Source organism: Parasteatoda tepidariorum, chromosome 8 (genome assembly GCF_982258835.1).
Source record: "Parasteatoda tepidariorum strain Cologne lab strain chromosome 8, Ptep-v5.0, whole genome shotgun sequence".
Taxonomy (NCBI): Eukaryota; Metazoa; Arthropoda; class Arachnida; order Araneae; family Theridiidae; genus Parasteatoda; species Parasteatoda tepidariorum.
In genome coordinates, this window is record NC_141762.1 from 6234331 (window position 1) to 6262155 (window position 27825).

Genomic DNA, 27825 nt, shown 5'->3' on the forward strand with positions numbered 1-27825 from the left:
TACAGTCAAGTGCAATAAAAACATAATTTAACTAATGAGAATAAAGTAACAATGAACAAAAAAAAAAAGAAAACAATACATACCGTCATACTTTAAAATTTTATCTATATATCCGCCACTCAATCCCTGTAATAATTCGGCACAATGCTTTATTTCAATGGATGATAACTCTTGTTTTTGCTTAACGAGTATCTTTTCAATTATCTAAAAAAACAGGATAATTATTTCAAATGTGTTACTAAAACTTTGAATGTAATATCTATATATATAAGAATAAAGTAATATCTAAATATATTCCATGAGTTATGGAGACAAAGAATGTTTAACTACGTCATTGTTTCGGCTGAACCATAAACAATGATAAAATATTTAGCTTAGTTTATGCACTAAAAATGATCATCTGAGCTTAGAAGAATCTTTTAATTACATTTCACACTTTATTTGAACAAATTAACAAAATATTAGGGATAAAAAATCGTGAGCATATAGCAGATATTATTTAATCAATTAAGTACGGAAACAGGACATCTTCATAAATTTCTTTTCAAAGATAATAAAAAAAATCATATGGAGATGTCAAATTCAATAATTGCACGCCATTTATATAAAAAAAATCAATAATTGCATGTTATTTATAAAAAGAAACAAAGTATTTATATCAATTTTACAATTTTCCCATTTTTTACTGCAGAGGCTCTTTTTTTTTTTTTTTTTTGATGAATTCCTGAAAACAATTTCCTAGACACACTATTTTTTTTTTCTTTTCTAAAAATTCTATGTTGTTTTTTACTTTGCAAATTATAATTTTAATAGAAAAGTGCTGTTGCTTTTATCACCCACTGTCCATTATATACTCTATTACGAGTTTTAGAACTGATTTTTTTTTAAATTTCTTTATTTTGCAGAATATTCATCATTAAATGCCAAGTTTTACTTTTTCAGAGGACGATTGATGATAAAATGATAATTGAATAACAATTGTCGGTGAAGATAATTTTCTTTTTACCAAGGCTAAACATATATTATTATCATGCTTTATATATAAGCTTAATTAACTGATAAATTAAGACTTAATGTATCTAACTAAATTTAAATATTAATTTAAATTAAATTCAAAATAATTAAATTAAAATTAATTATTTAAATTAAATTATTTAATAAATTTAAATTAAATTTTTTGAATTCAAGAATCAAATTGAAAAGTTTATTGTTCCAGTGTTATTAAAAGTAATTTGCTCTTTAAATATAAAATGAAATCTTGAATATTTGCCAGAGTTAGGAGCTGCTTTCTTCCTCAAATTATTCTTAGCCTTTTATTCCCAACAAATTTGATGTTACATTGACATTTATATCACACTTTAGATGCTTTTGAGAACTCTCTTCCAATAACTTTTGATGTAATGATCAAAATTTTACATACTAGGACTCAATTTTAATGGTTCAAAGGACTATCTGAAATATGTTAATGAATGCATATTAATTATATGTTGTATGTTGCAAAATATGTTAAGAACATACTTTCCTTGAATAAATTGTTTTTTTGCAACGGTTTTAGATTTTTGACCATGTCATTATTAGAAGGTGGGAATAGCAACAATTTATTGGCGAGGACAGTAATCTAAAGTTTGGATATTTTATGTTAGTTTCAATTTATGTGTATTTCATTATATCTCGAGAAATTTTTTAAGGGAATCAAAAAATGTTTTTACAATTAAAAAATTCGTTTATCGAACGATAATTTAACGACTTATTATTTTATTTAACGATAGTCAAAATAGTTTTGAATTGTAAGGGATGCAAAATTTTACATCATTTAAAAGAATGTAACTTTAAATGGCAAAATACAAATTTTGTACTGAATTTGTCGAATAGTTTCTGAGTTATCAAATTTCAACAAAGTCTCTTATTTGTATACTGTACCTTATTAAATTACTTTACATTGACCTTGGTTATGCACACATTTGCTTAAATCAAATTTTTTTTTAAATTTTGTTCCCATACAAGCATAACATAATGAGGTCTTACTGATCTTATTTTCTGGGAACTCCAAACATTTATTTAAAAAAAAATGTCAGGAAATGTCAGGAAAACATTGTCAGGAAACATAAATGTCAGGAAAACATTGATAAATACTCGCCTCTTCTCTATCAGAAGTGCATGGAAGTGTAAATTTAACTTCTTGAACTGAAAAATATGAATGCAGAAACTGTCTATCAATATCAAATTCAGTGCTCAAAGTAGTGATGATGAGAACTTGATCACCCTACATCATTATAGAAAAAAAAGAAATGGTATAAGCAGTGCAATCACATATATCAATTTTCATGTTTTAGTTATTAGCAAAGCCTACCTTACTGTCAACATAATAAATTGGTTTCTACTAATAATAAATGGCAATTATAAATAATAACTAACTATGTTGGTTTCAATATTATTTTATAACTGGCATTGAACAGCCAACCTATCTTTGGATTCAATGCTATCAATGTTCAACTCCATAGCACTATAATTATGATCCCAACCCAAAAGAGAAGAGAACTAAGGGAAGATGATTCTAACCTATGATCGGTCTACCAGTGAGGACATTTTAAGTTAGCACTGTGGTTGGTATGAGCCAGGGGGCAGGAATTCTTATAAACCAACCATTGCTAAGAATCAAATCTGGGTCACCCCATTGGGAGGTTAGCTCTCTATCCCCTGAGTTACCGCTGATCAAATATTCATTATACTTGACACTATATATATATTTAAACACAATAATAGATTTATAAACGTAAATTAGGAATAAACCCTTAATTGGTATTTCCGCCTCTCACAGGGTGACTGTGTTTATAAGCCAGAGCCTACATACATGGATAAATAGCAGTTTATAGGCTTTATGCTTCATCTATACTGTCTTTCATAACAGTAAAATCTACATGCATTACCTACATTCGTCGGGGGTGGCTGCATGTATGTGTGTATAAGTATATGGGGATTTTGATAGAAGGATGCTAAAGTTTCCTTACATATTTACAAATGAATTTCAGAATAAAATTTATATAAATGTATTTCAATGTCATCTATCATCGCATAATATTTAGACACTCTCTTTTTTTAATAGATATATAAGAATATATTAACTTTTGATTTAGTATTTGTTGAGAATCAGAGATGAATGAAAATACCCTTCTAACATTTTTGGTGGCAACTTTTCCGCACTTATATATACAACTTTTTGACAAAATAAAGGTCGTGCTTCTGAACACTGAAATTTGGGAATGTGTAGGGTAAACCAACCAGTGAAGGAACACTACCCAGTGAAGGAAAATTTCATATATATTGATTAAAAATGAGAATTTGAAAGTTTTTCCTTAGATTAATTGGTAACAATATCTTACTGCCAAACAATAGGAAGTCATCTAGCAATGTTTTGGATTACCTGGTCAAATATACTTCTCTGGAAAAATTTTTGAATTTGTTATTATCTCTGCAACACCTTGTTTCGTTGAAAAAATTATAAGGTGAGTGCTTGTATTTATATGTTTGAAGTGGAATTAATTGCATGTAATAGTCTTATTTTTCTCACTGTGAAGAAGAGAATTCAAAATATAGTTATTGAAGTTACGTTTTATTTTTTTTAAAGCACCATAGCATAATCAGGTACTGAGATAAGGGGGTGTTTATTCACTGGATCACCAAACGATGAAAAACCAGTGAAGGAACAAGTGTTCCTTTACTGGTTTTTTTTCCCAGTTAATGAAAATAAAATAAATTTTTGAATTTTCTTGTACTTTTAGTCACATTATACATCAAAATTCTGTTTAAAAGACAAAAAACAACTTCTAACCAGTGAAGGAACAGGCATGTTCCTTCACTGGATCACCAAACGATGAAAAACCAGTGAAGGAACAAGTGTTTCTTTACTTGGTTCTTTTCCCAGTTAATGAAAATAAAAGAAATTTTTTAATTTTCTTGTACTTTTAGTCATATTATACATTAAAATTCTGTTTCAAAAACAAAAAACAACTTCTAACCAGTGAAGAAACAGGCATGTTCCTTCACTGGGAATACTTCCAGTGAATGAAAGTAATGTGTGAAATATGATTTTACATGACTCTAGGATAAGTACTTCTGCTATATAGAGGACAACCGAAATTTCGTTAAAAATTGTATGAATAATTCCTGAAATAATTTCAGCTCAAAATGTTAATTTAATCACTTAATTTATGAAAAAATTATAATTTATATTTATTAATGGGGTGTGTTAGTTACATCAAATGTTAGGCAACTTAATTAACTATGTTTAGAAATCGAAAACTAATTAAATATAACCAAAAAAATTTGAATAGAGCATTTTTTCGCTGGCTTTTGCACCAAGAACTGATAATAAGTTATCATTATAGGATAGCAACGTGATTATATAATTTATAAAAACTACTTTACTATGTTAGATTTTAGAAGAAAGCTCCTCAAGAAAAAACAGAGTCAAACAGAAACGATACTCAATTTCTTCAGATGCTTGAGAGGGAAATCCCTCAAGATATGTTGGAAATTTTTAACGCAGCATTGACTGAAGAGTCTAATATCGAAAATGTCCAAGAGCCTGTACATTTTTCAATATGGAAGAAGTACGCATTAAAAGAAGACCACTTGGTTTAGTCAAACTTAGGAACTGAAGCTAGTATTGATAATGAATGCATCTTAGATATCGAATTTGAAATGAGTCCTCATGCTGATCCTCTCTTAGTTGAAAAAAAAAATGATTCTATAAGTAAAATCAGTACTTTTAAAGATCCTCTAGATACAAGTCAACAAGAGATGGATTTTCCTCAAACTTCAAGACACCTTTCCCCCGTCTATTTTTGAGAAAGGCATTCTAGAAATGTTGCTGAAAAATCAGAAGAAGTTTGGAAGAACCATTTACATTGGCCAAATATTGATGATAAAAAGAAAGATCAAATAAGAAGAAAAATGAATAAATTACCTTTTGCACTAACTTCAGAGAAATGGCAAAAATTTCAAGAGGCTGAAAGATCTAAAAAAAAAGTTAAAACAAGAGAATATGGAGAAGAAAAAGAAAGAAGAAATACTTAAAAAAGAAAAAAAGCTTCAAGAAATAAGAGGAAAAAGAGTAAACAAAAAGGTGATAAAATAATAATGATAATAAACAACATCGGATGACACAATGATTCAGATTTGACTGTCAAATTATAAGAAAGAACGATTTTTTAAAATTTATTTTGTATTTAACATCACTTTAATTTTTTGTTCATGATTACCGAATAAAGTTAGCATTTTACAAGTACTTGTATGTTATAATTTCATAAATAGTCTTGTTTTTATATATTTGTATGGCTAATGAATTCATACAGAGCATTAAAATATAACCAAAATTAAGTGTTCCTTTACTGGGCAATTTTGTGTTCCTTCACTGGTAAGGGCTGTTCCTTCACTGGGTCTTCTTACTACTTGTTATTTGAACCTCCAAAACTTTAAAACAATATTATGTAAGTTCTCTACAATTTTTTTACATAATTTGCAATTAGTAACAAATATGTTGACACTGTCATTTAACTAAAATTACGAATTTTGAAATTAATATGATTTTTTAAGAGGCAAGCGAAGCTTAAGTGTTCCTTCACTGGTTAGCTTACTCTACTTAAGAAAAATCTATTAACAATTTCAAAATAATATTGAAATGTATATATCTAAAACTTTGCACAGAAAAACCAAACAGAATTTTGTAAAAAGAAAAGTTTTATGACAATTTAGTTTAAATTTAAGTCTTTAAAAAAGTATAGAAAAAAGCTAGACAAAAATAGCAAAAGTGTACGAAGCAAGCTCGGATAATCAAGCAATCCGAAGGGACTCAATGAAGCAATTTAAAGTCAGTGAGCAATAGCAAAGAGGACGTCAAGCCATTTAGTTTGAAAAATATATAATTATAATAATGATTTTAAGTGGCAAGAATTAAGGAGTCGCTCTTAACAATCAGGAAAAATAGCAATCATGCAAAAAAATAATATCTTAACTCTTAAATAGAAATCCAATGAAAAAAAATGGAGAAAAAAAAATAATAATAATACTTTACAGAAATTTCATTCAGGTGTCTTAACATATTTGACACATGTTCTTTTGATTTCAAATGGCAAAACAAATCAAACTTATCCAACATCAAGAAACTTGGAGAGCTGCAAAAATAATTATAATTAGGAAAAAAGGCAAAAATCATTTTTAACAAGTCACTTAAAACTTAAAAACCGAAAGTAAAAATGATTAAAAAACAGTTTTAATATTTGTTAAATACAATCATGCACACAACATTCATGAAATAAGTGAATTTTAGTTTATATACAAATTTTGTAAAAAATAATTTCCATGATTCAATGCAAGCTATTCATATTGTTGTGCTATAAAAAAATCAATGCAAGCGACAAAAAAAAATCAAAATTGAGATTTTTATAGTTAGCATTTTTACATAATAAATTACATATTGAAGAAAAAATAATGTTTATTTAAAATCAATTTCTATAAAATAATTGAAATTCTATTTTAGCATTGACAGTATTATCAAGGAGATGAGAATATTTGTCAAAGTTGTATTTCTTGAAATTTATCATAAAATACAATGTTTTTTCAATAGCAGTATGCTATTTATCCACTTCCTTAACCATTTAAAAAGCAATCAGAAAAAAAGCTTATTTCTTTTAAATTTATATTTAAATACAAGGAAATGGAATAAAATTGCCCCACCCTTGAGAAAGAGGATGAATATGTCTTTACAACTGACTCAAATTGTCATTTTTCATTATGCTACTTATAGTAGAATCGCTACCATTTACTCAAATTTCACTACTCTTACTTTAAAATCACCAATCATAGTTAGATAATATATACACGCATGTGCAGATGCATTGGAAGAGATTCTTCAATTTTGCAGATACTTTCTTAATATTTCTTTTAATATTTAAAGAAAAAAATATCCACGCCCCCCCCCCCAAAAAAAAGAAGAAGCAGACAACATAATCCTAATTCATGCATACAAGAAGGTTGTTTAGTTGTATGCATGTTGCTACCGAAAAGAAAAGAATAAACTGCTCATTTAGCCCAAAAATTAGTGATCCCATCGTTACCGGAAGAAATGACTATCGCTTTACAATGGAAATAATTCATTACAGTGACTTCAGGAAATCTTTTCTCGCAATTTAATTCGTTAATCAAAATGAAACATAGTTGCCCGCGTTTAAGACCAAAAGTTAAATATGGATTTCATGGTGAAGAATTACAGGAGCGAAATTATTAATATTTAGTGTGATAATAATTACTTAACACTAAACGTACAAACACTTTACAATACAATACAAGTTTTTTGACCGTTTTGGTATGTTTAATGTTTATATGAATGCAGTTCTTAAATTTTATTTCTTTTATAACTATATATATTAACCTTCCTTTGGTGTTTTTAATGCTAATGTGCTCTGGTGTTTTTAATGCTAATATATAAGCACACCGGACAAAAAATTAGTCACCCTTAGAGAAATCATAAAAAACATCATTTAATCGCGTGTAACTCCGCCTCCAAATTCGATAACCGCCTGGATTGGACAGGAAGTGAGTCCACAAGGTTTTGCAGGTATGTTGAATCCAGTATAAACCACTCGATGAGGATCTGATCACGCAAATCCACCAAATTGCGACGATGCTGATTTTGAAGTTTAACCTGTTGTCAACATATCCCTCATATATTTGATAAGGTTCAAGACAGGTGATTTGGCAGGCCAGTCGAGATGTAATTGAGTATCTGAGTGTTCGTAAAACGAGTCACAGATTCTTCCAGCCCGATGAGCTTTGTTGCAGTCATCTTGAAAAATAGGGGTATTGGGTATCAACAACAACCTTTTCATGAAGATGTTGATTGAAAGGCAGCATCTAATCATCCAGAATGTTCAAATTAACTTGTTGGTTCATATTAGTGGCCACCTCAGTAAGGGGGCACAATCCATAGTAAGAAAAACACCCCCAAAACATAACAGATCCACCCTCGACCTGAACCTGACCTTGCACACAGTCAGGATGAAATGCTTCATCTGCTCTTTGTAGCACTCGACGATATGAGTCTTTTGAATAAAAGCAAAAACGTGATTTGTCAGACCATATTACATTCAGCCAGTCAGCAACTGCCCATGTTCGGTGACTTCCAGCCCACTAAAGTCGCGTAGCTTTATGTGCCTGTGTAAGCAATGGCCTCTTACGAGATGCTCAACTCCAAATGTTCATTGCATGCAGCTCCCGTCGCAATGTTCTCTCACTAACAGGTTCGGATGGACCTTCATTTATAAACTGAAGCAATTCCTATCAGGTTTGGAAGCGATTTTGAATGACAAGTCGTGAAACACATCTCCGGTCCCTTTCATGCAGGATCTTTTTCTGACCACAATTCTGACGTCGTCTTCCGTGACCACAAAAAATTACACTACTGCTTGTAGGCACATTGAACAGTCCGCATCGAAACACCAACAAATCCAGCAACTTCATTCACCGTATGACCATGGCCAAACACGATTGCCCCTTTTTGCCACTCTATCACATCCTTACACTTACCCATATGTACACACAATTCCAGCTTCAAAAAATTTTTTTCACTGATAGTTACTTGCCGTTGATCACGTTGAATCTATGAGCACACAGTTGAACACGTCAATTGACCACCGCATCATTTAACGAAATCTAACAATTCATTGGTGCTTGCGCAATGAGGTGACTAATTTTTTGCCCGGTAAGCTTATATATGGGTCATTCTCACAAAAACAGTCATTTTCATGTCCCCAGTATATTTTATGTGTGTTTTACAGCTTACGAAAAAAAAATTCAGGGAAAGTGTCCTTCAGAATGCAAGCTAACAAAAGAATAAAAATAAAATTATCAATTTTTATTTTTTATTTATTTTAGGTAATTAAAATATACCAATATGTCATTCCCTCACTTGTCCCCACTGCTGATTTAAAAAAAGAAAAAAATTGTTTCTGAAATAAAAAAAAATCTTTTACAAATTCGAGTTTTTTATTTCAGAATACTGAAATATAGAATTCAGAAAATCAATTTTATATTTAATTTCTGATAAAAATATTAGCACAGCACTATTTTAAACTTTGTCCCCAGTGTTTCGCGTCATTCCCTCACAACAATGTTCTTATCACCTGCAATCTTCTTAGAATAAAAATATTTTAATAAAAACTTCAGAAGTTAACAACTGGCATCATAGAACAAAATTGCAGTATGTTTCCATCTTCTACTTAAAGAAGCTTTGCTGTGGAATAAATTTGAATGAATCAAACCAGGTAAAATTTTTTACATTTGTCATTCCCTCATGTCATTTTTTAGAGTAAAATAAAATACAACTTCATCGAGAAAGAGGATAATTATATGTTGCTTTCTTGTATGAATATAATTGTATGTGATTGACTTCAGAAATTAATTAGGCCTAACTGTTATTTTCAAATTTAATTGAATTCGTCATTCCCTCACTAGTGTATAAAGTGAGGGAATGATTCACGATGAGTATATTATCAAATTTCTTTTTGTTCAATCGTGCCAGCCACTTTTATTTTCCAAACCTGTAAAAACTATTAAATATATAAGACTAAATTATAATAAATATTAGATATACTTAGTATGTTATCATTTTCAAACTTTAGGTAGATGTAACTTAGATAAAAACATGTATTAAAATAAAATATCATTCCCTCACTATTAGTGTCATTCCCTCACTTTTTAAGTAGTGAAAATAATTAATTTATTTATTAATTAATTTGAAAAATAAATTAAAAAATTAATAAATTAATTTATTAAATTAATTAATTTATTTATTTTAATTAATTTATTTATTTATTAAATTAATTAATTATTAATTATTATAAATTAATTAATTATAAATTAATTACTTAAAATTAATTAATTATTATAAATTAATTAATTATAAATTAATTACTTAAAATTAATTAATTTAAATATTAAGTATAATTTATAGGGTATATACTTTCGTTATAATGCCATTACATATTTCTATTAATATAAAAAGTTTCAGAGCTTTTTATTCACTTTACTTTTTTGGGATTTTATGAACTGAAAAATGACAGTTTTCGTGAGAATGACCCATATATAGACTGTTTCTTTTTGCAGGAATAAATAAATATGTTAAAATAATAAAAAAAAAATTATAGATTTTTTAAAGTAATGAAAGCATTTAGTACTAAAAAAATATTATGAGCCTTCACATACTTTTGGATTGTGTGCGTAAATACTTAATTTTTTTAAATCTAACTATGTTCACCATCCATCTGAAAACCCTGTGCATCACTTTTTCGACCCACTCACCATTTTTATAACACTTTTTCAACAAAATTTTCCTAATTCATCCAGCAACCGTGAAATATACACAATCAAGCAAAGTATGTGATAAATCTGACTATCTTACATAAAAGCTATCACACAAATCTTGCCAAACTGTCAATTAAAGCTAAATATTTTCTTTTGATGAATAAAAACAGGTATCCTACAATTAATTGTAATAAAAGTCAAAGATGACTTGGGATGACAAAGTAAAGACAAAAATATTTAGTTACGAGTGAAAACAATTTGTTCTATCTTCTTTTCCCCTTCAGTTAATAAAAACCAGTCAATCATTTACCATATTTTCCAGTGAAGTATAAAATTATATCAAAGAAAATGTAACTCAAGTTGAGTATCGGAATTAATATGTACCTCTCAGAAGCATTTTTTATTACCAGGTTCATTTCTTCCTCCAAAGCAGTAAAAGTGTTCCTAAAAACATAGCATACACAAATGTATTAAATAAACTTCTTTAACATTCAATTCCAGAGCACAGAATTACATTTTGGGAAATGTATTACAAATTATAAACTCAAGAATTATATTAAAAACAATAGCCCACCACTCACTTATAGTCAAAGAATTTTAAAATTTTCTAATGGCAGTGTGCACTTATTACTATTGAAATAAGATACTCACATTGAAAGAGTTAAACAGGAATTTTGACAAGAAAAATGTTTGAACAAATCAGAGATGAAGAAAATGGTATTTTATAAATTTTTGACAAATCAACAATTAAGGTCTACTAAATGTACAGAGACGACAATAAGATAGAGGAAGAACTGTGATTTGTATACTGCATCTTCTTCTCCATAGTGCCACCACCCTATGCTAAAAATATTATTCCACTTCTTAATTTTAAGTGTTTTTGCAGTGAGAATGTTTCGATAAAAAGTAAGCACTACTGTTCAAACATTTCAAGATTCTGCTAAAGCATGATAACCATGAGAGGTGGATATTATCTTTTAACATAATCTTTGAGTAAATATCTGATAGCCTGTACCATTAAACAAAGCTCTCCAGTAGTTGATCGATCAGGACGCCCACAACGTCGGTGGAGAGCTAGGCTTGTGAGTCTGATTTTGGCAAGATGCATGTTAAATCTATCGTATATAGTTTTGTTACCCGTAATTTTAAAATGCAGATATTTTTATATATTTGAATTTATAAAAATTTAATCAACTTATTGATTTACAAAGAGTTAAAAATATTTTTAGTAAGCTCTTCATTTTTATCTGAAATGTTTTTCTGATAATATATTGTTTTTAATATTCATATATTGTTTTTAATATTCTGATATATATTCATCAATGAATATATATATCAGAATTTGAATACACTGAAGAGCCATTACATTATGACCAACCTCCATCTATAACAATGGGCTCGCCCAGGTTTTCATGGTTTCTTGCCCAGGAACAATGTTTTCATGGGGCACATTAGGACCCATAATCCTCATAGAACAATCCCTGACGTCTGTACGCTACTTGAACATAGTTGCTGACCAGGTTCACCCATTCATGGCAACAGTTTTTCCTGCGGGGGATGGTGTTTACCAACAGGATAATGCTCCATGTCATAAGGGTTAAATCGTCGAGGAACATTCCAAGACCTTCCAGTCATGTCTTGGCCCCCAAATTCACCTGACCTTAATCCAATAGAGCATTTGTGGTCCTACTTGGAAAACCAAATTCGTGCTGCCACGCTACCCCCTCGTAATGTGAGGGAATTGCAGGACCAGTTGGTGAGCGCTTGGTACCAGATACCTCAGACTACCTATCAGCATGTTGTGGAATCAATGCCACGGCAGGTGCTAGCAGTTTTGAGGGCTAAAGGTGGTCCTACATGTTATTAGCAGGGTGGTCATAATGCAATGGCTCTTCGGTGTATATATTACATTTGCTGAAGCTTTAAACTTTTCAGTAAAAATTTGTGAATAAAATGGTAAATTTCACCAAAACATGCCGATACTTCATTAATGACTCTTGCATAACAAATAAAGAGAATGTGATTATTGTAAATTTTCTCTTCGCAAAGGAAATTTTATTTTTATGCAAATACTCTTCTTTAGAGAATCTTTAAACTAAAAGGGAAAAATAGATATCTACTCTATATTTCTCAGGAGTTCAGCAATTGGCAAAAAAATTAGGGTGAATAAAAAAACGAAGAGTTGAAACTTATGAGCGAGTGTACTAACACAAAAGCAGACTGTTCATTCACAACAATAAAACAGAAGAAAATCTAATTATAATTATTTTTGCAGGAAGCTTCCATTTTGTGTATAATCTGTAAAGAAAATCAAAGTTGAATTTTCCCATTTCAGCAAACATTTTAATTTTTAAATTTTACTATAGGTTTATTTTAATTAAATAATATGTTACTGTTAAGGGAAAACATATTTTCGGAAAAAATAGTTGGATGACAATATACATTTTGCTATCACTTCATCTGTTTCTGAATCTGAAATAATTCCAGAGAAACCAAAAAAAACAAAGAAAAAAAAAACAAAGAAACCAAAAATAAACAAAACAAAATTCTAAAGATATGTATGGTAGCAAAAACAGCACTTCATCAGGGGACACACTGTCTGCTAACACACTGGAACTTTTCTGTTATCAATCCAACAGTAATTACGATACTTATTTTGTTAAAAGCATCATTAAAACCTATTCAATCTTATTCAAAATTAAAATAAGTTGTTTTAATAAATAAAAAATCAGATTCTTAAAAACCCCATAACATAACATTTTTGAACATTTCTTACAGGCAAATCAGGGAAGACATATCTATTTTCATAGTAGGGATTCCATATTCATTGATAATGGCGTTCATAATCATGTTTTTTCCAGTTTTGGAGGGACCACTCAACAGCAGCATTGAGATGCAACCTTGAACCAAAAAAAAAAAAAAAAATTTAACTAGTGATTGCAATTTATAAAACAATTTCTGTATAAAGAGTGGAAATTTGGTCCTAAAAACAACAAAAATAATTCTTTTACATTTAAGAGACACAAAAAGATATAACATATTAAGATCATAATAATGTAATAAATAGGGGACAATAAATACTCAAAATTTGGAGCAAATTTAAGCATCGCTATATCTGACAATCAGGAGAAAAATTTGTATATTTTTAATTTTACTAGTCAGCAGCAACATCTGTTGACAAAATCTCAAAAGTAATTTTGACGTTTTAAAATAAATTTACAGGGTTCCCATTCAATTTTAGGAATGAAATTTCCCTGTCTTTTCCAGGTTTTTAGAAAAATTTTAGTAAAACTCCAGGTTACATTTTAGTGTATACAACAGCATTTCATTAGAATATATATATATATATATACAGATGTGCCAACCTAGCAAAATTAACATTCAGGAGTTTCCTAAACAAGAATTCAGGAGATTTCAGGAGGGATAAAAAAAAGGCGCACGGTATGCAATATTTGACACTTCTAAGGAATTTTAAGTAAAAAATTTATTAAATATAAGAATGCAAGAAATTTTACACACTAATAGAGCACAAATTGTGGAAAAATATTAAATAGAAATAAAATAATTAAACACAGATTTAGAAACAAAATTATATTAGGTAGATACTCTTTATTTAAAAAATAAATACCATTTCCTTAATAAAACATTACAAAAACCCTTGACACTGTAATAAAAATGAACAAAAACTTTTAAAAAATAAACAAATTGAAGAACTATTTTATTTTAAAAAACCAATTCAATACTAATGTATAATAATACTAATGTCTGTAAAATAGAGAATCAATTATCCGGGATGCTCGGGACCATCGCCATCCCGGATGACTTAATTTCCCGGTTTTCTGGATCGACCAAAAAATGTCGTTAATCGATGTTTTATCGAGCCCAAATTACAAGGAAAAAGTGTAAAAACATTTTAAAGTAAGAGAAAAAAGAAGAGCACTCCTAAATCGAAAAAGGAAAAAAATTGTAGAAAAATAACATATAAAAGAATAAAAAAATTTGCAAGTTTAGACAAGAAAAACAAGCTTAAAATGAAAACTCATTAATCTAAATAAAAACAACACTTGAAAATTATCGAACCGAAACGATAGTTAAAAAACGGCACTAGCATAAATATTAAAACCTGGATCAAGGCAAGATCAATGGAATTTATAAAAAAAAAAAAAAACCTAATGATAAAATTTAGGAATAAAAATAATTTATTGAGTGCGAAATTTATCAGGAAAAGGGAAAAAAAAAATCAAACGTAGTGGAATAAGAAAAACAAAACTGCAATTTATTTCATAAATTAATTGTATGTTTAAACTAATAAACAATTTTCCTCTTATTTATTTTTTTTAATAAAAACACTACTTTTAATTAAAGCAGGTGCGATTCCACATCAAGAAAAACTTGCGAATGGTACCGCACTTCCAAAGAATCAGAATTTATTCAAAAGGAAATTTTTTTTATTTTTTATTAATCAATGTCAAATAAATAAATATATTTTTCTCATTCATCTTCTGTTTACTGATATGCATGTGCAATGCATTTTCCCCACCCCCTCGTAAATCAAACAGAACACGAAATCAGCATGCCACTCTCCTCTGAGTTCGATTGACGGCCTAAAAGAGAAAATAAAGATCTAAAATCTTCAAGGTCGCAGAAGAAATGACGTTTCTCTGGGTAAACGGGGGAAAAAATTATCCCCTTTGCCACACTTTCCTCTACTCACCTTCAAGGATGAGTCCAATTTCCACTTTTTTTTCCATATCGTTTCAGTTCAAAATGGCGGGAGAAAGGAGCGAAACTTTTTCCCGGATTATCTGGATACCGCATGAATGGTTCTCTACTGTATGCATAAAAAAAAGAGTTGCAGATGTAGCTCTTCGCAATTAAGTCTTGCTTAAGTCATTGGTACATGATTTTTTGAAATTGGTTGCATACTTCCGTTTCTACTTAGACATCCTTGAAAAAAAAAAATTTTTAATATACGAAGACTAAGCGAATAATGGATATCACGTTGCTAGTTTACAAGTTTGTTGCCAACCATGGTAAAATACGAATTGAAAACTATAAAAACAGAAAGATACAATATCAATTATAACAATCGAGAGTACGAGTTTCCCCACTCCTGTACGGACGTCACTCGATATCGTCATGTGACGTCATCACATTCAACTTCACACGAAGATTCCTACGAATCCCAGTGTAAGGGGGCGGGTGAAGTAGGAGTGTTAAAGAGAGGTAACGTTGAAGGGGAGGGAAAAATAAAGCACGTGCAGCTACGCCTCAGGCAGATGGTAGTTCGATAAGAGGGGATGGAATTCACCCTGAAAGAAAAACGAAACTTCCGCAATCGCGGAAAAATTAGGTAATTTTGAGTTTGGCTGTCGATTGCAGTAAAATTCGGGAGTTTTTTTAATCAATTCCGGAGGGCGGGAGAATAACTCAAAATTCGGGAGACTCCCGCAAAATGCGGGAGAGTTGGCACGTCTGTATATATATATATATATATATATATATATATATATATATATATATATATATATATATATATATATATATATATATATATATATATATATATATATATATATATATATATATATACACATATACAGTGAAACATATGGGTTAAGTGGGCACTCTCAAAACCAAAAAAGGACAAAAGTTGTCCTGCTCTTAATACAGTAAATTGTAGGCTAATAATAAGGAAGTTTAAGTTTGTAATTTGCTTTTAAAATAATTTCAATGTGAATGATATAGAAATAATTAAATAATCTACAATAACTATCTACAATGTTATTAAATAAAATGTTCAATTTTTTTTATTAATAAAAAAGGAATGCATGGAAAAGTTTGATTTATATACATAATTCTAGATGTTAGGCAATTCTAGATGTAGCAAATGTTAATGTAGAAATGAATATGTTTCACCTACTTACACAGATGTTCAAGTTAATCATCTCGTAACAAAAAAGAGCTTTTAATCCTCATCGGTTTCAATTATTAGTTTCACACCCCCATCACTTGATAGGAAACATTGCAGGTAGTAGGAAATCTTGAAGAAAAACCTCCTGTGATGCACAGAAAAAAAGAAAGCAATGCATACCTGAAAGGCAGGAGGCCCTATAGAGTGGGTATATTCAGAATTGAACATCTATCAAGAGTCTGAATATATGTTTGACTTATCTGAAATCGTCAAAGACAAGATATCTGCTTAATTTTTTTTAACCTAGCTGTTTTAAATACAGTCTTCAAATTGATAAGAAGATAAAAGAAATTTTCTGTAGGGGAAGAGACATGTAGAACAATTAAGATGTCTCCTCCTATTTTCTCTTCTTTATTTACAAAGATAAAGCAAGTTGACAGAAGAAAGAATTATTCTTTAGCAGTGAAATTACTTAACAATATTTTTAGCTATAGACAAAGGGAAAAACTGCACATGCTTCAAAAAGTATGGAAAGTTGCACATTTTTTCTCTTGGAATTTAAAGCAGAAATAGTTTTTTTCTTCTTCCAAATCAGGTTATGTAGCCAAATTATGCAACAAAAAATAAGCACTTTTCAAGAACTCAAAAAATATTTTTAAGTATTATTAAAAATATTTTTTTAAAAAAAAAAACATAATTAGGCAGGGTTGGAAAGTTTTTGACAATTGACGGTTTTATCTTGTTTTAACCGTCATGTCAAAAAAAAAAAAATTTTTTTTAAATTGTTTTTGACAACTTTCAAAAATTGTCAATGTGAACTGTGTCTTTTTGCATATTTCGAAGCGAAAATTAAAATAGTAAAGGAAAAATCTTATTTTGAAAACGGGAAAATTAAGCACTTTTTAAAAACACCCAATGAAAAAAGCACCTTTAAGGGCTTTTAAAAAACAAAAATAAGCACCTTAGAGCACTTTTTAAAAAAGCTACGCACCCTGCAAATTTAGAAAAAATGGTGTCTGGTGAAAAAAGATAAAAAATGACATTTTGGGGCAAAACTGACTGTCAGTTACAGGAGTGTGGAGATACTTTTGTGGAGATGTTTATTCATAGAAGATTCACAGGGAATTAAATATATATCCGTATTGAGAGACGAGTTTTCCCTGTATCTAAATTTATGTGTGTATATATATATATTACATTCACTAAGCAATGAGGTCTATACTTTTTGATGAAAAATATGTTAAATACATTTTGTAAAAAAAAAATTTCACAGGCGGAATCTTAACATATAGAATTTATGAAAAAGAAGTATGGATAAAAGCAATATATTGTACAAATAAGAAAAATACTTAAAAACTAAATTTAATATAATTTATTAACAAAGCAATCTCGTTTATAGAGTCTGCAATTGTACACTTTATTTGTGATAAAGAACAAAAATTTATTTATATTGATAATAGCCTCCATTTTAAAAGCATAACATTGCAAATATATCTATATTTAAGAAAAAGATTTAAAACAAGGGCATATTAAAGAAAGAATTTTTTTTTTCAAAAATTATTCTTGTAATTTATTAAATAAAAAAATTAACAATGCTGCACCAAATTTTTAAAGAAATAATAAAAACAGATGCCACATTTATATACTTTGAACCTCATTGGGTATTTAGTGTAACCGTGAATTCTGAAATCAACTATTTTGCGTGTTTGTTAGAAGATTTTGACTAAAAATTCTCTGACTATAACGAAACATTTATTTATTTGGTTTCCTCGACTAAATGCAGCAATTCACAAATTTTAATTTCTCTTTGATTTTAAATTTGAAGAGTATTTTGGAGACATTTGAAAGCAAATTACCTTTATCCTTTGTAGTTTTCAGAAATGCATTAATATGATTCCTTATGATTTCAATCTGTTGACGATATCCTCCTACGTGCTTAAAAAGAGGATACGACGATTCAGGCTCACTCACAATAATTGATGAACGATGATTTGTAATAAAACAGGTGATTGATTGTGCATCTACGGACCCAGAAGTATCATGAATAGAATCTTGCAAAGTTAATGACGAAAAGAGAGATGAAATATGCTTCGAAGAGTCGGTGACGTCACCAAAACAATTGCTTTTAGAAAAATTGTCATCACAGATAGCTTTTGAAATAACACATTCAGATTTGACATCGAACGAGGTAAATTGTAGTTTGAGGCCACACCAGAAAAATCTATTACCTGAAATATGAAATAAAATATATGTAAGAAAAAGTGTAACATATATCTTAAGCAATTTGTAAATTACAATCTTTAACAACAAACAAATATATAACTTTATTGAGAACAAAAACACATAAATACAAAGAATACATATTCGTCGTCAAGAGAAAAATCCTGTCCAGGCGACAAAGAATAGTAATACAATAAATTTAAAAAAAAAAAGGGGGGGTATTACAATCATAAATTATTTTGCTCATCATAAGACGTCATATATTGTTGAACACTGTAATAATAGAAAACAAAAAACAAAAAAATCTTTAATTTATAAACAATGTAAATTGTAGTTTTAGGTCACACCAGAAAAATCTATTACCTGAAAAGTGAAGTAAAATAAATGTAAGAAAAAAAATTATATATATCTTATGCAATTTGTAGGTTTTAACTACAAATTAAAATTTACAAATAACGTAAATTTTAGTTTTAGGCCACATCAGATAAACCTATTACCTGAAACATGAAAAAAATAATAAATGTAAGAAAAAGCATAATATATGTAAGAGTGAACATTAAAGTGTAGATGTTGGGAGAAGGAAGTAAATGTAGAAGAGACGCCAATTAGTTTGACGAAAACCGGGGTTAACATTAATTTTTCAGAAATTCTCAACAGTTGTTAAAGAGAAAACACATCTCCTGACTATATATTTAGGTTTTGTGGAAATAATTGTCATAGTTAAATATTAAAATCTTTTTATTCATTTAGTTTCTAAATTTATTTATAAGTTAGAATCTTACATACGTGAAGACTAATGGGGGGGGGAGTTTATGTTCATGAAAGCTATTTCTAAGAAAAACTAATTTCAAGGCGGACAAAAGGGTTTCAGCTTTTTACAGGTACAAATATGTACAGGTATGCATAAATGCGTAGATGACAGTGCAGAAACCTATTTAATATTATTCATTATGAAAAAAAATACTGTTGAAATGTCCCTATTTTACTTTGCAGTCAATATTTTTCCCCATCGGAAGAAATTTCTCAATTACTCAATAAAAAAAACTGTCAAAATTCATCACATTTTACTCTGCAGTCAATCTGGAAGAGAGTGATATAAACAAAAAAAATTTTCTCTGCTTAATGCAGCCAGACTCTCTCAGTGATTATGTCACTGCATTTGACTTTCGAGTATTGAAACAACAGCGATAGGTTTTTCTTAAAGGCATAGAATGTTGTTTTTCTGCATTCAGGTGGCACACTTGCAGTATAATGCAGTAAACAATAACCCTGCTCCCTAGTAGCAGACTGTGTATTCACCCTAAAAAGTGTAAATAAAAAGCTAAAATGTAAACAAAATATAAGAATTTTGGCCAATAACATCTATTGATTGGTGTCATTGACATAAATGATTTGATGGAACATTACAAGCTTAAATTTAAAGTAGTCACAGAAAGATGACTGGACAATTCCTGAACTGAGAAAATAAACTTTTTTTTATCACACACTCAAAATTTTAAAACCCATAATGAAAAATCATGCATAGAACTACAGTTTCTAAACATTAAATAAGAAGCCCACTTTTCCCAAGACAAAACTAGAGTTGCACATTTTACACAATTGTCACAAATGCTATATATATATACACACACAGTGCCTGTTCTTCGATATGATCGCATTGGTACCTAAAGGTTTTATTACTAATAAATCTACAGCGGAATATTTACTTTGAATAACAAATGGATAGTATATTCTCAGCTTTGAAAGGCATTTTAAGCTTAAATAAACAATTAGATTTATTAAATTTACAAATTTTGATTTTCGATTCGACAACTTCACTAAAGGAAACTATTTTTATTCAAACTTAATATTCATAAAGATAAAGTTACACAAATTAAAGTCACTTCTCATCATTGATTCGTGGTTAGTTTTAGAAAAGATAAAAAAAAAAAAACTTTTGTTACTTATCAGTTTTCACAAAGTATGCCCATCTAATTTTTGTTGGAACGACCCGGAACTTTTAACTCTCCAAAAGTTCTGTTTCACTTTTAGTAAATTTCTATTAGCGACCAAATTATTTTAAATCAATGCTCTCTCAAATTATTCTGTTCTTGAAAAATTCACGATAATAAATGGCTGATTCTACTAAACAGCGAGTTTTCAAAACCAAGGAGCACTATATAATACAATAATTGAAACAACATTGATTAAAAGATACATTACTTAATTTTTTTGCAAGCATTTTTTGAAGAATGTCACAAGATAACGAGGAATCACAGAATATTTCCTTAGCTTCATATATGTCTTTAAGAGGAGTAAGCGTTACTATTTCTTCATTGTTAAAGCCCATGCCATTCAGTAATATAACATTTCTTTTTTTAACAGACTTCAGAGGTTTAGCTATAAATACTGCAGAATTTGACTTTCCTTGGAAAAGTAAAAAAGAGTTGAAACCATAATGACAAAGCACAGAGGGACTGATAAAAGCAATATTTTTCCAGTAGCAATTTTTCGTCCACTTGTTATCTAAAACAAAGGTATAAATTAAAATCAAAACTTCATACAGACATGCCACAGCAGTTATAGAAAAAGAAAAACAGAACTATGTGTGGTAACAAAATTTCAGAAATAGGTTTTCAGAATTAAAAATTTAACTATAACAAATATTACAAAAAATATTCATATTAAATAAAATTTTTAAAAAAATAAATCTTTTAAAAACATATTCAGTATTTTCATATTAGTTTCATGTTAGTTTCAAGTTGTCTCTCAGTTGGAATAATTTCTTGCTAAGACCTAATCTGAAGATCTTATATTCTGTTGAAAATTGCAAGTTAGCTAATTTTTAATTAAACAGTTTCACTAAATTTAAATGCAACAAAAATTTTAAGCAAAAAAGAGTTTTCAATCAACCTAGAAGTGCATCAATTCATTTTTTTTTTTAAAATTCCAATTATTGAATTATTAATTTGGTTAAAATAAACTTTATAAGAAATGAATTTAAAATTTTTGACAAACAACAATTCAGATTTTTGATAGAAACCACACAAGGAGAGTCTGCAGATCTGTTCTTATAATCAATAAACAGGACTAAACGAACCTAATTAAATAAAACTGAATTAACCACACTGTAATGGACATGCCGAAACAAAAACCTCTACAATACAATGAGTAGTCAGAAAAGGACTTTAGAAGAAATCGATGGTGCTTCATTAGGAGTGGTTGAAACATTATCTTTCGAACAATGAGTCACTCACCAGATAAGCATCAACATTCTGAGATAATTGATTTATGAGGAAAAAACCAAAAAGCTTCAGAAATCACAGTTGAAGAAGGAGGATGTACAAAACATCAAAACTGATTTGATTGCCTGAGAAAACAGTGAAATCAATTAATAGAAACAGTTCCCATGTTACAATCAGCAATTAAACAGGTTTTGATGTTTGGTCCTCATAGTCTGCTTCAACAGCAATTTGTCATATATTATTAAATATTATTACAGTAGAGCGCCGATTATCCGAACCCTATTATCTGAATGTCCAATTATCCGAACTGTGTCCGAGAATTCGTTTTTTTTAAAGTTTAGAATACTTTTTAACCTATCGACAATTTTTCTAAATTGAGAAGAATAAATAATACCCCCTACATCTGAAGACCATATTTAATATACAACTTTTTTAGCAGTTTTCTTATAGTAGCCATACATACATGTATTGTGATACAGTTAAACCTACATAGCCCTTTACAACTGAAAATTATCTTCCAAGAATGCAAGCTTCATTTTGATAGTCTACAATGGTTGGAATGCAGAAGGAGTTTATGAATTGATAAGTTCTGAAGTTCTATAATTGGGGAATGGGAAAGTTGTAACTTATGGTTAATAATTAGTGATTACAGTGCTTGGAATCTTAAATCTTGGAATAAAATTCTTAACAGAAAAACAAACGAAACTGAAGTTTCTGGACCAGTAGATCTTTCGGATGAAAATGATGAAATTGTTGCTGAAATTTTTAATGAAAATCGGAACTCTACAGACGAAGTGAAAGAAGTAGGTGATCAAGCTCAAGATGGTGAACCTTCTCATATAGAAGCATGCAATCCATTAGATTTCACAATGACCATTAGATTTTGAAACGAGATCTTTGTTGGATTTCTTTTGCAATGGAAAATAATGAAAATGTTTTAAAATCAGTAATTGACAAAAAAATTATAAAAAACTGAAATATGATAAAAATAATTCAAGATGAAAAAAAAAAGTTTTAAAAAAAATTTAATTAAAAATATTTAAAATTGAAAAAGGAAAAAAAATTTAAACATGCCAATGCTATTTTAGATAGTACTGCCAGTCCTAAGCCTACAAAAGGTGTGAAGGGAAGTTAATGCATAAATAATAATCATTTACACTAGATTTTAAATAACTTTCCAATTATCCGAACTTTTCATTATGCGAACCATGTTCAGTCTCGAGCAGATCCATGTTTATATATTTACTTAGAATCTACAATGTGCATACGTTATTACCTTCCTTTTTGACAAGGATTCAGAAAACATATTTTAAGAGTAGTTATTATGGAACACACTGTACTTTTATTTTGTATCTGTATATTTATTTATATTATTACTGCATATTTATTTTGGGTGATTCAGAATTAGAGGAACGAATATTTAAGCAAAATACAGCAATCAACTTTAAGCACAGCCAAAGGATGAATTTGATCACCAAATTATATAATTAAGTAAAAATAGGCATTTCTGGACTAATTTTAATATAATTTTTTACACTTTCTTTTGGGTTGGGAGAAACTTATTGCTAGCTGGTTTTAATCAGAGTTTTTTCTACTGTGGTAGAAACATGTAATCCTTGATTTGGATAAATAAAAAACATTTTTTTTTCAAGAAAATTCAAGCTATACACCCACATGTCTCCAATTATGAAAGTTAAAAGAAATAAACATTAGAATGGAGGGAAAAAGTAGGCATAACTTACATTCATCTTTATTTTCAGTATTATGGGAAAGTAAAACTTTAAATTCTTCAGGACTCTCGCTAAATGAAATATCTTGAGAATAAGAGGAATCACTTATGTTCATCTCTGATACATTTGAATGGTTAGAAACAGTAGTAAATTTCTTCGGCTTTTTTTTCCCCATGTTGGAAGAAATACCTGAAAGAAGTAAAATGACGAACTTTTTAGAGAGATTTCAATTAGAACTCATTGGTATGTTTAAAAAATCTTGACATGTTTTAGGGGAAAAAATATTTGAATCATAGGAAATAAGTACTTATATAGAAAATGAAGTAATGATTTGGGTATATCTTGTGTATCCTGATCTGCCATGCCAATTATAATTGTCAAGAAGTCAAACGAACTTTAAACTTGCACATTTTTTAAAAATAACCTGTAGAGGTTTGCCTGAGAAGCTAATTTACGATACAACTTTTAATGACTTACTCTCTGTTTTACAGATTTTCCTCTAGGCTGAAGTTGGTTGCAATAGTAATGCAAGATTTTATTTCTTTTACAATGTGAGACCTGAACTAATAAAAAAGTCAAGAATCCAGTTTTATTTTAATTTTATTTAAGAAAATTCCAAACAGTAGAGCAAATCATTAAAAGCCACTGGATTGGAAAAATGCACCCAGGTGTTGCTGTTCCATCGTGTAATTTTGAAGTAACTTGAACACAAATCATAATAGCTTTTAAATCATATGAATGCAATACTCGATAACTGACATAAAATCATGTAAAAATAAATCAATATGTATAGTTGTAAGTCACAGTTGCATAGGTAAGGAAAGGGAGAGAAAAGGATCTTTTTTTCTCGAAAATTCGAAAAAAAACTTCTGGGCAGCGGCTTGTAAAAAAAACTAAAAAGAACATCACAGAAAGGGACCACCCCGAAAGGTATAACTCGTGGCCACCCTCGCGCCAACATCTATATCTTTTTTTTAAAAAAATTTGAGGGTTAAAAGCTTATTTGACATCTTGCCAACTGTAGTTGGTGTAACAGATCACGATACGGAAATATCCCCGATACATTAATGATATCTATTATATTACTCCAAAAATTTAATCTCAACAGTAACTTGTGAAATATATAACTTTTAATACGAAATTCATTTAGTTACTAATATTTTTAATTTTCTTTGAAAGGTATCATTATTTACAAATTTAAAAAATAATAAGAAATATTTGACGGCGAAAACATTAATTGAATTGCTGACAAATGTTAGTTGGTTTACCAATATATTTATTAACTTATCATTGAGTAAATTAATTCGCTGGAAATCACACAAAAAATACTTTGTCTACCTTTCAGGGGAAAAAAGATTTGAATTTATTTAAAACAACATAATGACAACCCCAAATTATTTAGATAGTAAATAAAAATAAATAGAAAAAGAAAAGAAAGTGACTCGTATAGCGATCAAATTAAATGATAATACCAAGTTTAACTTATAGATGTTTAGATCAACGAGCACGGGCCACTTTTGTTTGTATTAAAGGTCATTTTTGTTCTGTCATTACAGATTCAAAACTTGCTTGTAGCTTGCAAGTAGGTTCAGTAGAAATATGCGTGCATGCATATTGCATGCTTGGATCAGCCTGCGTAGGGACCGAGGGTGTGCGGTATTGGTCCTCGTTAAACTGTGCTACCGTAAAGTGCTCGACTTCGCGCGCAGGTCGTTGGGCTACCGAAGCGGGGGTGCCATCCCCTCCGCAGAGGATCAAAATTGTGATGGCATGTCTTCGGATCATCCTCTGGGATGTTTCCCAGACCGTCACCAATAGCCCATTGTGCAGCTCTAGTGCGACGTAAATTAACAACAACAACAGCATATTGCATGCGAAATAATCGCATATGCGAATTTAGAAGTCAAACGAGAATCTGCTGAACGTCTACTTATAAACATTTTATTACTATTTTCTCTTATTTAGTTTATTTTATATTTGCAAGCAATTGATAAAAAGCATAACTTTACACAATTAAGGATTCATTCTGTTGTTGTTCATTTACGTCGCACTAGAGCTGCAGGATGATCGGAATACATGCCGATACAAATTTGATCCTCTGCAGAGGCAATGGCACCCCCGCTTCGGTAGCCCGACGACCGACATATGAAGTCGAGCACTTTACGGTAGAACAGTTTAACGAAGACCAATACCGCACACCCTCGGTCCCTACGCAAACTGATTCAAGTGATCATCTTTGAACATCTCTAGATAGTTACCTGTTTAAGACAACTTATCGAACGTGTAGAGGTAGTTCGGTAAATATATAAGACTTTGTACAAAAGAGCCCAGTGCCTTAAAAATGATTAAGGCAATTTAAAGAAGCAAAAGGACATTTTCCTATAGTGTGAAAAGAGATGGCTATTTTTTGAGGAGTCAGATAACTGTGGGTCAATTCTGTGGGAGGTATAGTCAGTGTAGGATGCATTTATTACTCCATCCAGGGTATCATAAAAGAGTGGCAATTATTTTAGTTTTCTAAAGACCTGTTTTATTTTTTTAAGCTGTGCTCTTCTTCTCTATACTAAATACGAAAGTATTTTAGTGTTAAATTTTTTGTAATAAATTAAAAGTTGTTATACATAGAAAGAAATTAAAACAAAACAGAAGTATTTTTCTCGGGGGGGGGGGTTAGTTTTCTATTTCAAATTGGAAAATAGCTAGTAAATTGGAGAAAAAGTAGTTTCTTTTCTGAAATTACCAATTCTATTTTACTTTATTGTTGCGAATATTAAACTTTCAGAAGGGTATTCAGAGCAATATCGTCCATCTCAATTAAATTTTGGAGCAAAATAAAGTTTTCGATTTGGAAAATAGCTTTGAAAACAAAAAAAAAGTTAAATATTAATCTTACTTGACTTAATTTTTGAGAATGTCTGAATTTCAGAAGGGAAGAAGTTTATTCTTCGCCCCATGACTTTAATTTAAGAGGACTATAAAATTTTCATTTTGGAAAATAGCTTCTAAGTTTTTTTTTTTTTTTTGGAAAAAATAACCAACTTTACTTGACTTTATTACTGCAAATGTCTAAATTTCAGAAGTTACAAAACACATTTTTGCCACCCTCCCCTTTCTCTTATGTCAGATGAAAATAAAGTTGTCTTCCCCCTCACTATTAAAGAGGAAAATAAAGTTTCCTATTTGCAAAATAAGTTGGAAGTTTTTAAACAAAATTTTTTTTTCTTTCGATAATTGATTTTGATTCTACTTGATTTTATTCTCTTAATGTCTAAATTTCAGAAGATGCGAAATAGATTTTTTACCCCCTCCCTTTTATTTCAGAGGAAAATAAAGTTTTCTATTTGGAAAATAGATTCGAAGATGAAATTTTTCTTAATTACCAATTTTAATTCTTTTTGAGCACGTTGAAATTGCAGAAGGGAACAAACACTTTGTTCGCCCCCTCATTACTATCTCGGAAGAAAAATAGAGTGAAAATTGGAAATGTTTCTCTACTTTTATTTTGCTTTTCCAAATCTCAAAAAACACATTTAATCACCCATAATAAAAAATAAAGTTGTTTCCTACTTGGTGTATATCTTCAAAGTTGAGAAAGAATAGCTTTTTTTCTTCTGAAATTACCTATTTCTTAACTTCGTCTTGGCGAACGACTAAATATCAGAAGGGTCAAAGCACATTTTTTCGACCCCCTACTTAAATTTTAGAGGAATATAAAGTTTTCTATTTAAAAAATAGCTTCAAAATTGAATTTTTTTCTTTTCTTTTAAATTTCTGATTTTACTAGACTTTATTTCTGTGAGTGTCTAAATTTCAGGAGGGGGAAACATATTGTTTGCAAATTTTAGAGAGGCCCTCTGCCTTCCTCCGGGAGGCAAGCCACTGGGTCTGACAATAGGTAGTAGAGGAAATAACTAAGTAAGCCAGAATTGCAATATACTGAAAGTGCTAACAATCAACTACATGCAGCTGTGGCCTTTCCCCTTCTCTGTGAAATATGTTTGTTCTTTTATAAGAAAGGGAAATAATTCTCTGAAAAGGTCTTTTACCGTTTTTCATCCTTCCCTTTGTGTTAAAGTAGATACGCAATTACAAAAAAGAAAATTTTCAGCAATTCTATCTTAACACAATTTCTTTCCTATATGTATATATGCCTTGGACTGGAAACACCTCAAAGTTTATTCAGGCAATCAAACTGGCTTTGATATTTTTATTTTTTTTGCTAGCAATTAGTGGTTTTGTTTCATCTTCGCTTAAATATTAATATGTAACTCTTACATTGTATTTTTTAATATTTTACTTTTTTAACAATGGTTCTAAAAGTAAACATCAAAGGTGGCCATTAAGTAGTAAATGAAGAAATTAAGGGAGTATTGAATTA

The 27825-nt window shown here is 29.6% G+C and overlaps 1 protein-coding gene across 1 annotated transcript in view; it reads right to left on the reverse strand.

Moving 5' to 3' along the window:
* LOC107445412 (ATPase family gene 2 protein homolog A) overlaps nucleotides 1–24964 on the reverse strand; it is a 40374-nt gene extending 15410 nt beyond the window's left edge. Inside the window, exons 1-10 of the mRNA XM_087149757.1 lie at nucleotides 24920–24964; nucleotides 24736–24781; nucleotides 23460–23636; nucleotides 20696–20998; nucleotides 18130–18501; nucleotides 13136–13259; nucleotides 10744–10803; nucleotides 6074–6173; nucleotides 2138–2263; nucleotides 84–204 (exon numbers count right to left, since the gene is read on the reverse strand). Of these exons, the coding sequence (XP_087005883.1) occupies nucleotides 84–204; nucleotides 2138–2263; nucleotides 6074–6173; nucleotides 10744–10803; nucleotides 13136–13259; nucleotides 18130–18501; nucleotides 20696–20998; nucleotides 23460–23622 (1369 nt within the window). The 5' untranslated portion in view covers nucleotides 23623–23636; nucleotides 24736–24781; nucleotides 24920–24964. The remainder of the gene's footprint in view (nucleotides 1–83; nucleotides 205–2137; nucleotides 2264–6073; nucleotides 6174–10743; nucleotides 10804–13135; nucleotides 13260–18129; nucleotides 18502–20695; nucleotides 20999–23459; nucleotides 23637–24735; nucleotides 24782–24919) is intronic.
* Nucleotides 24965–27825: the final 2861 nt, after the last annotated feature.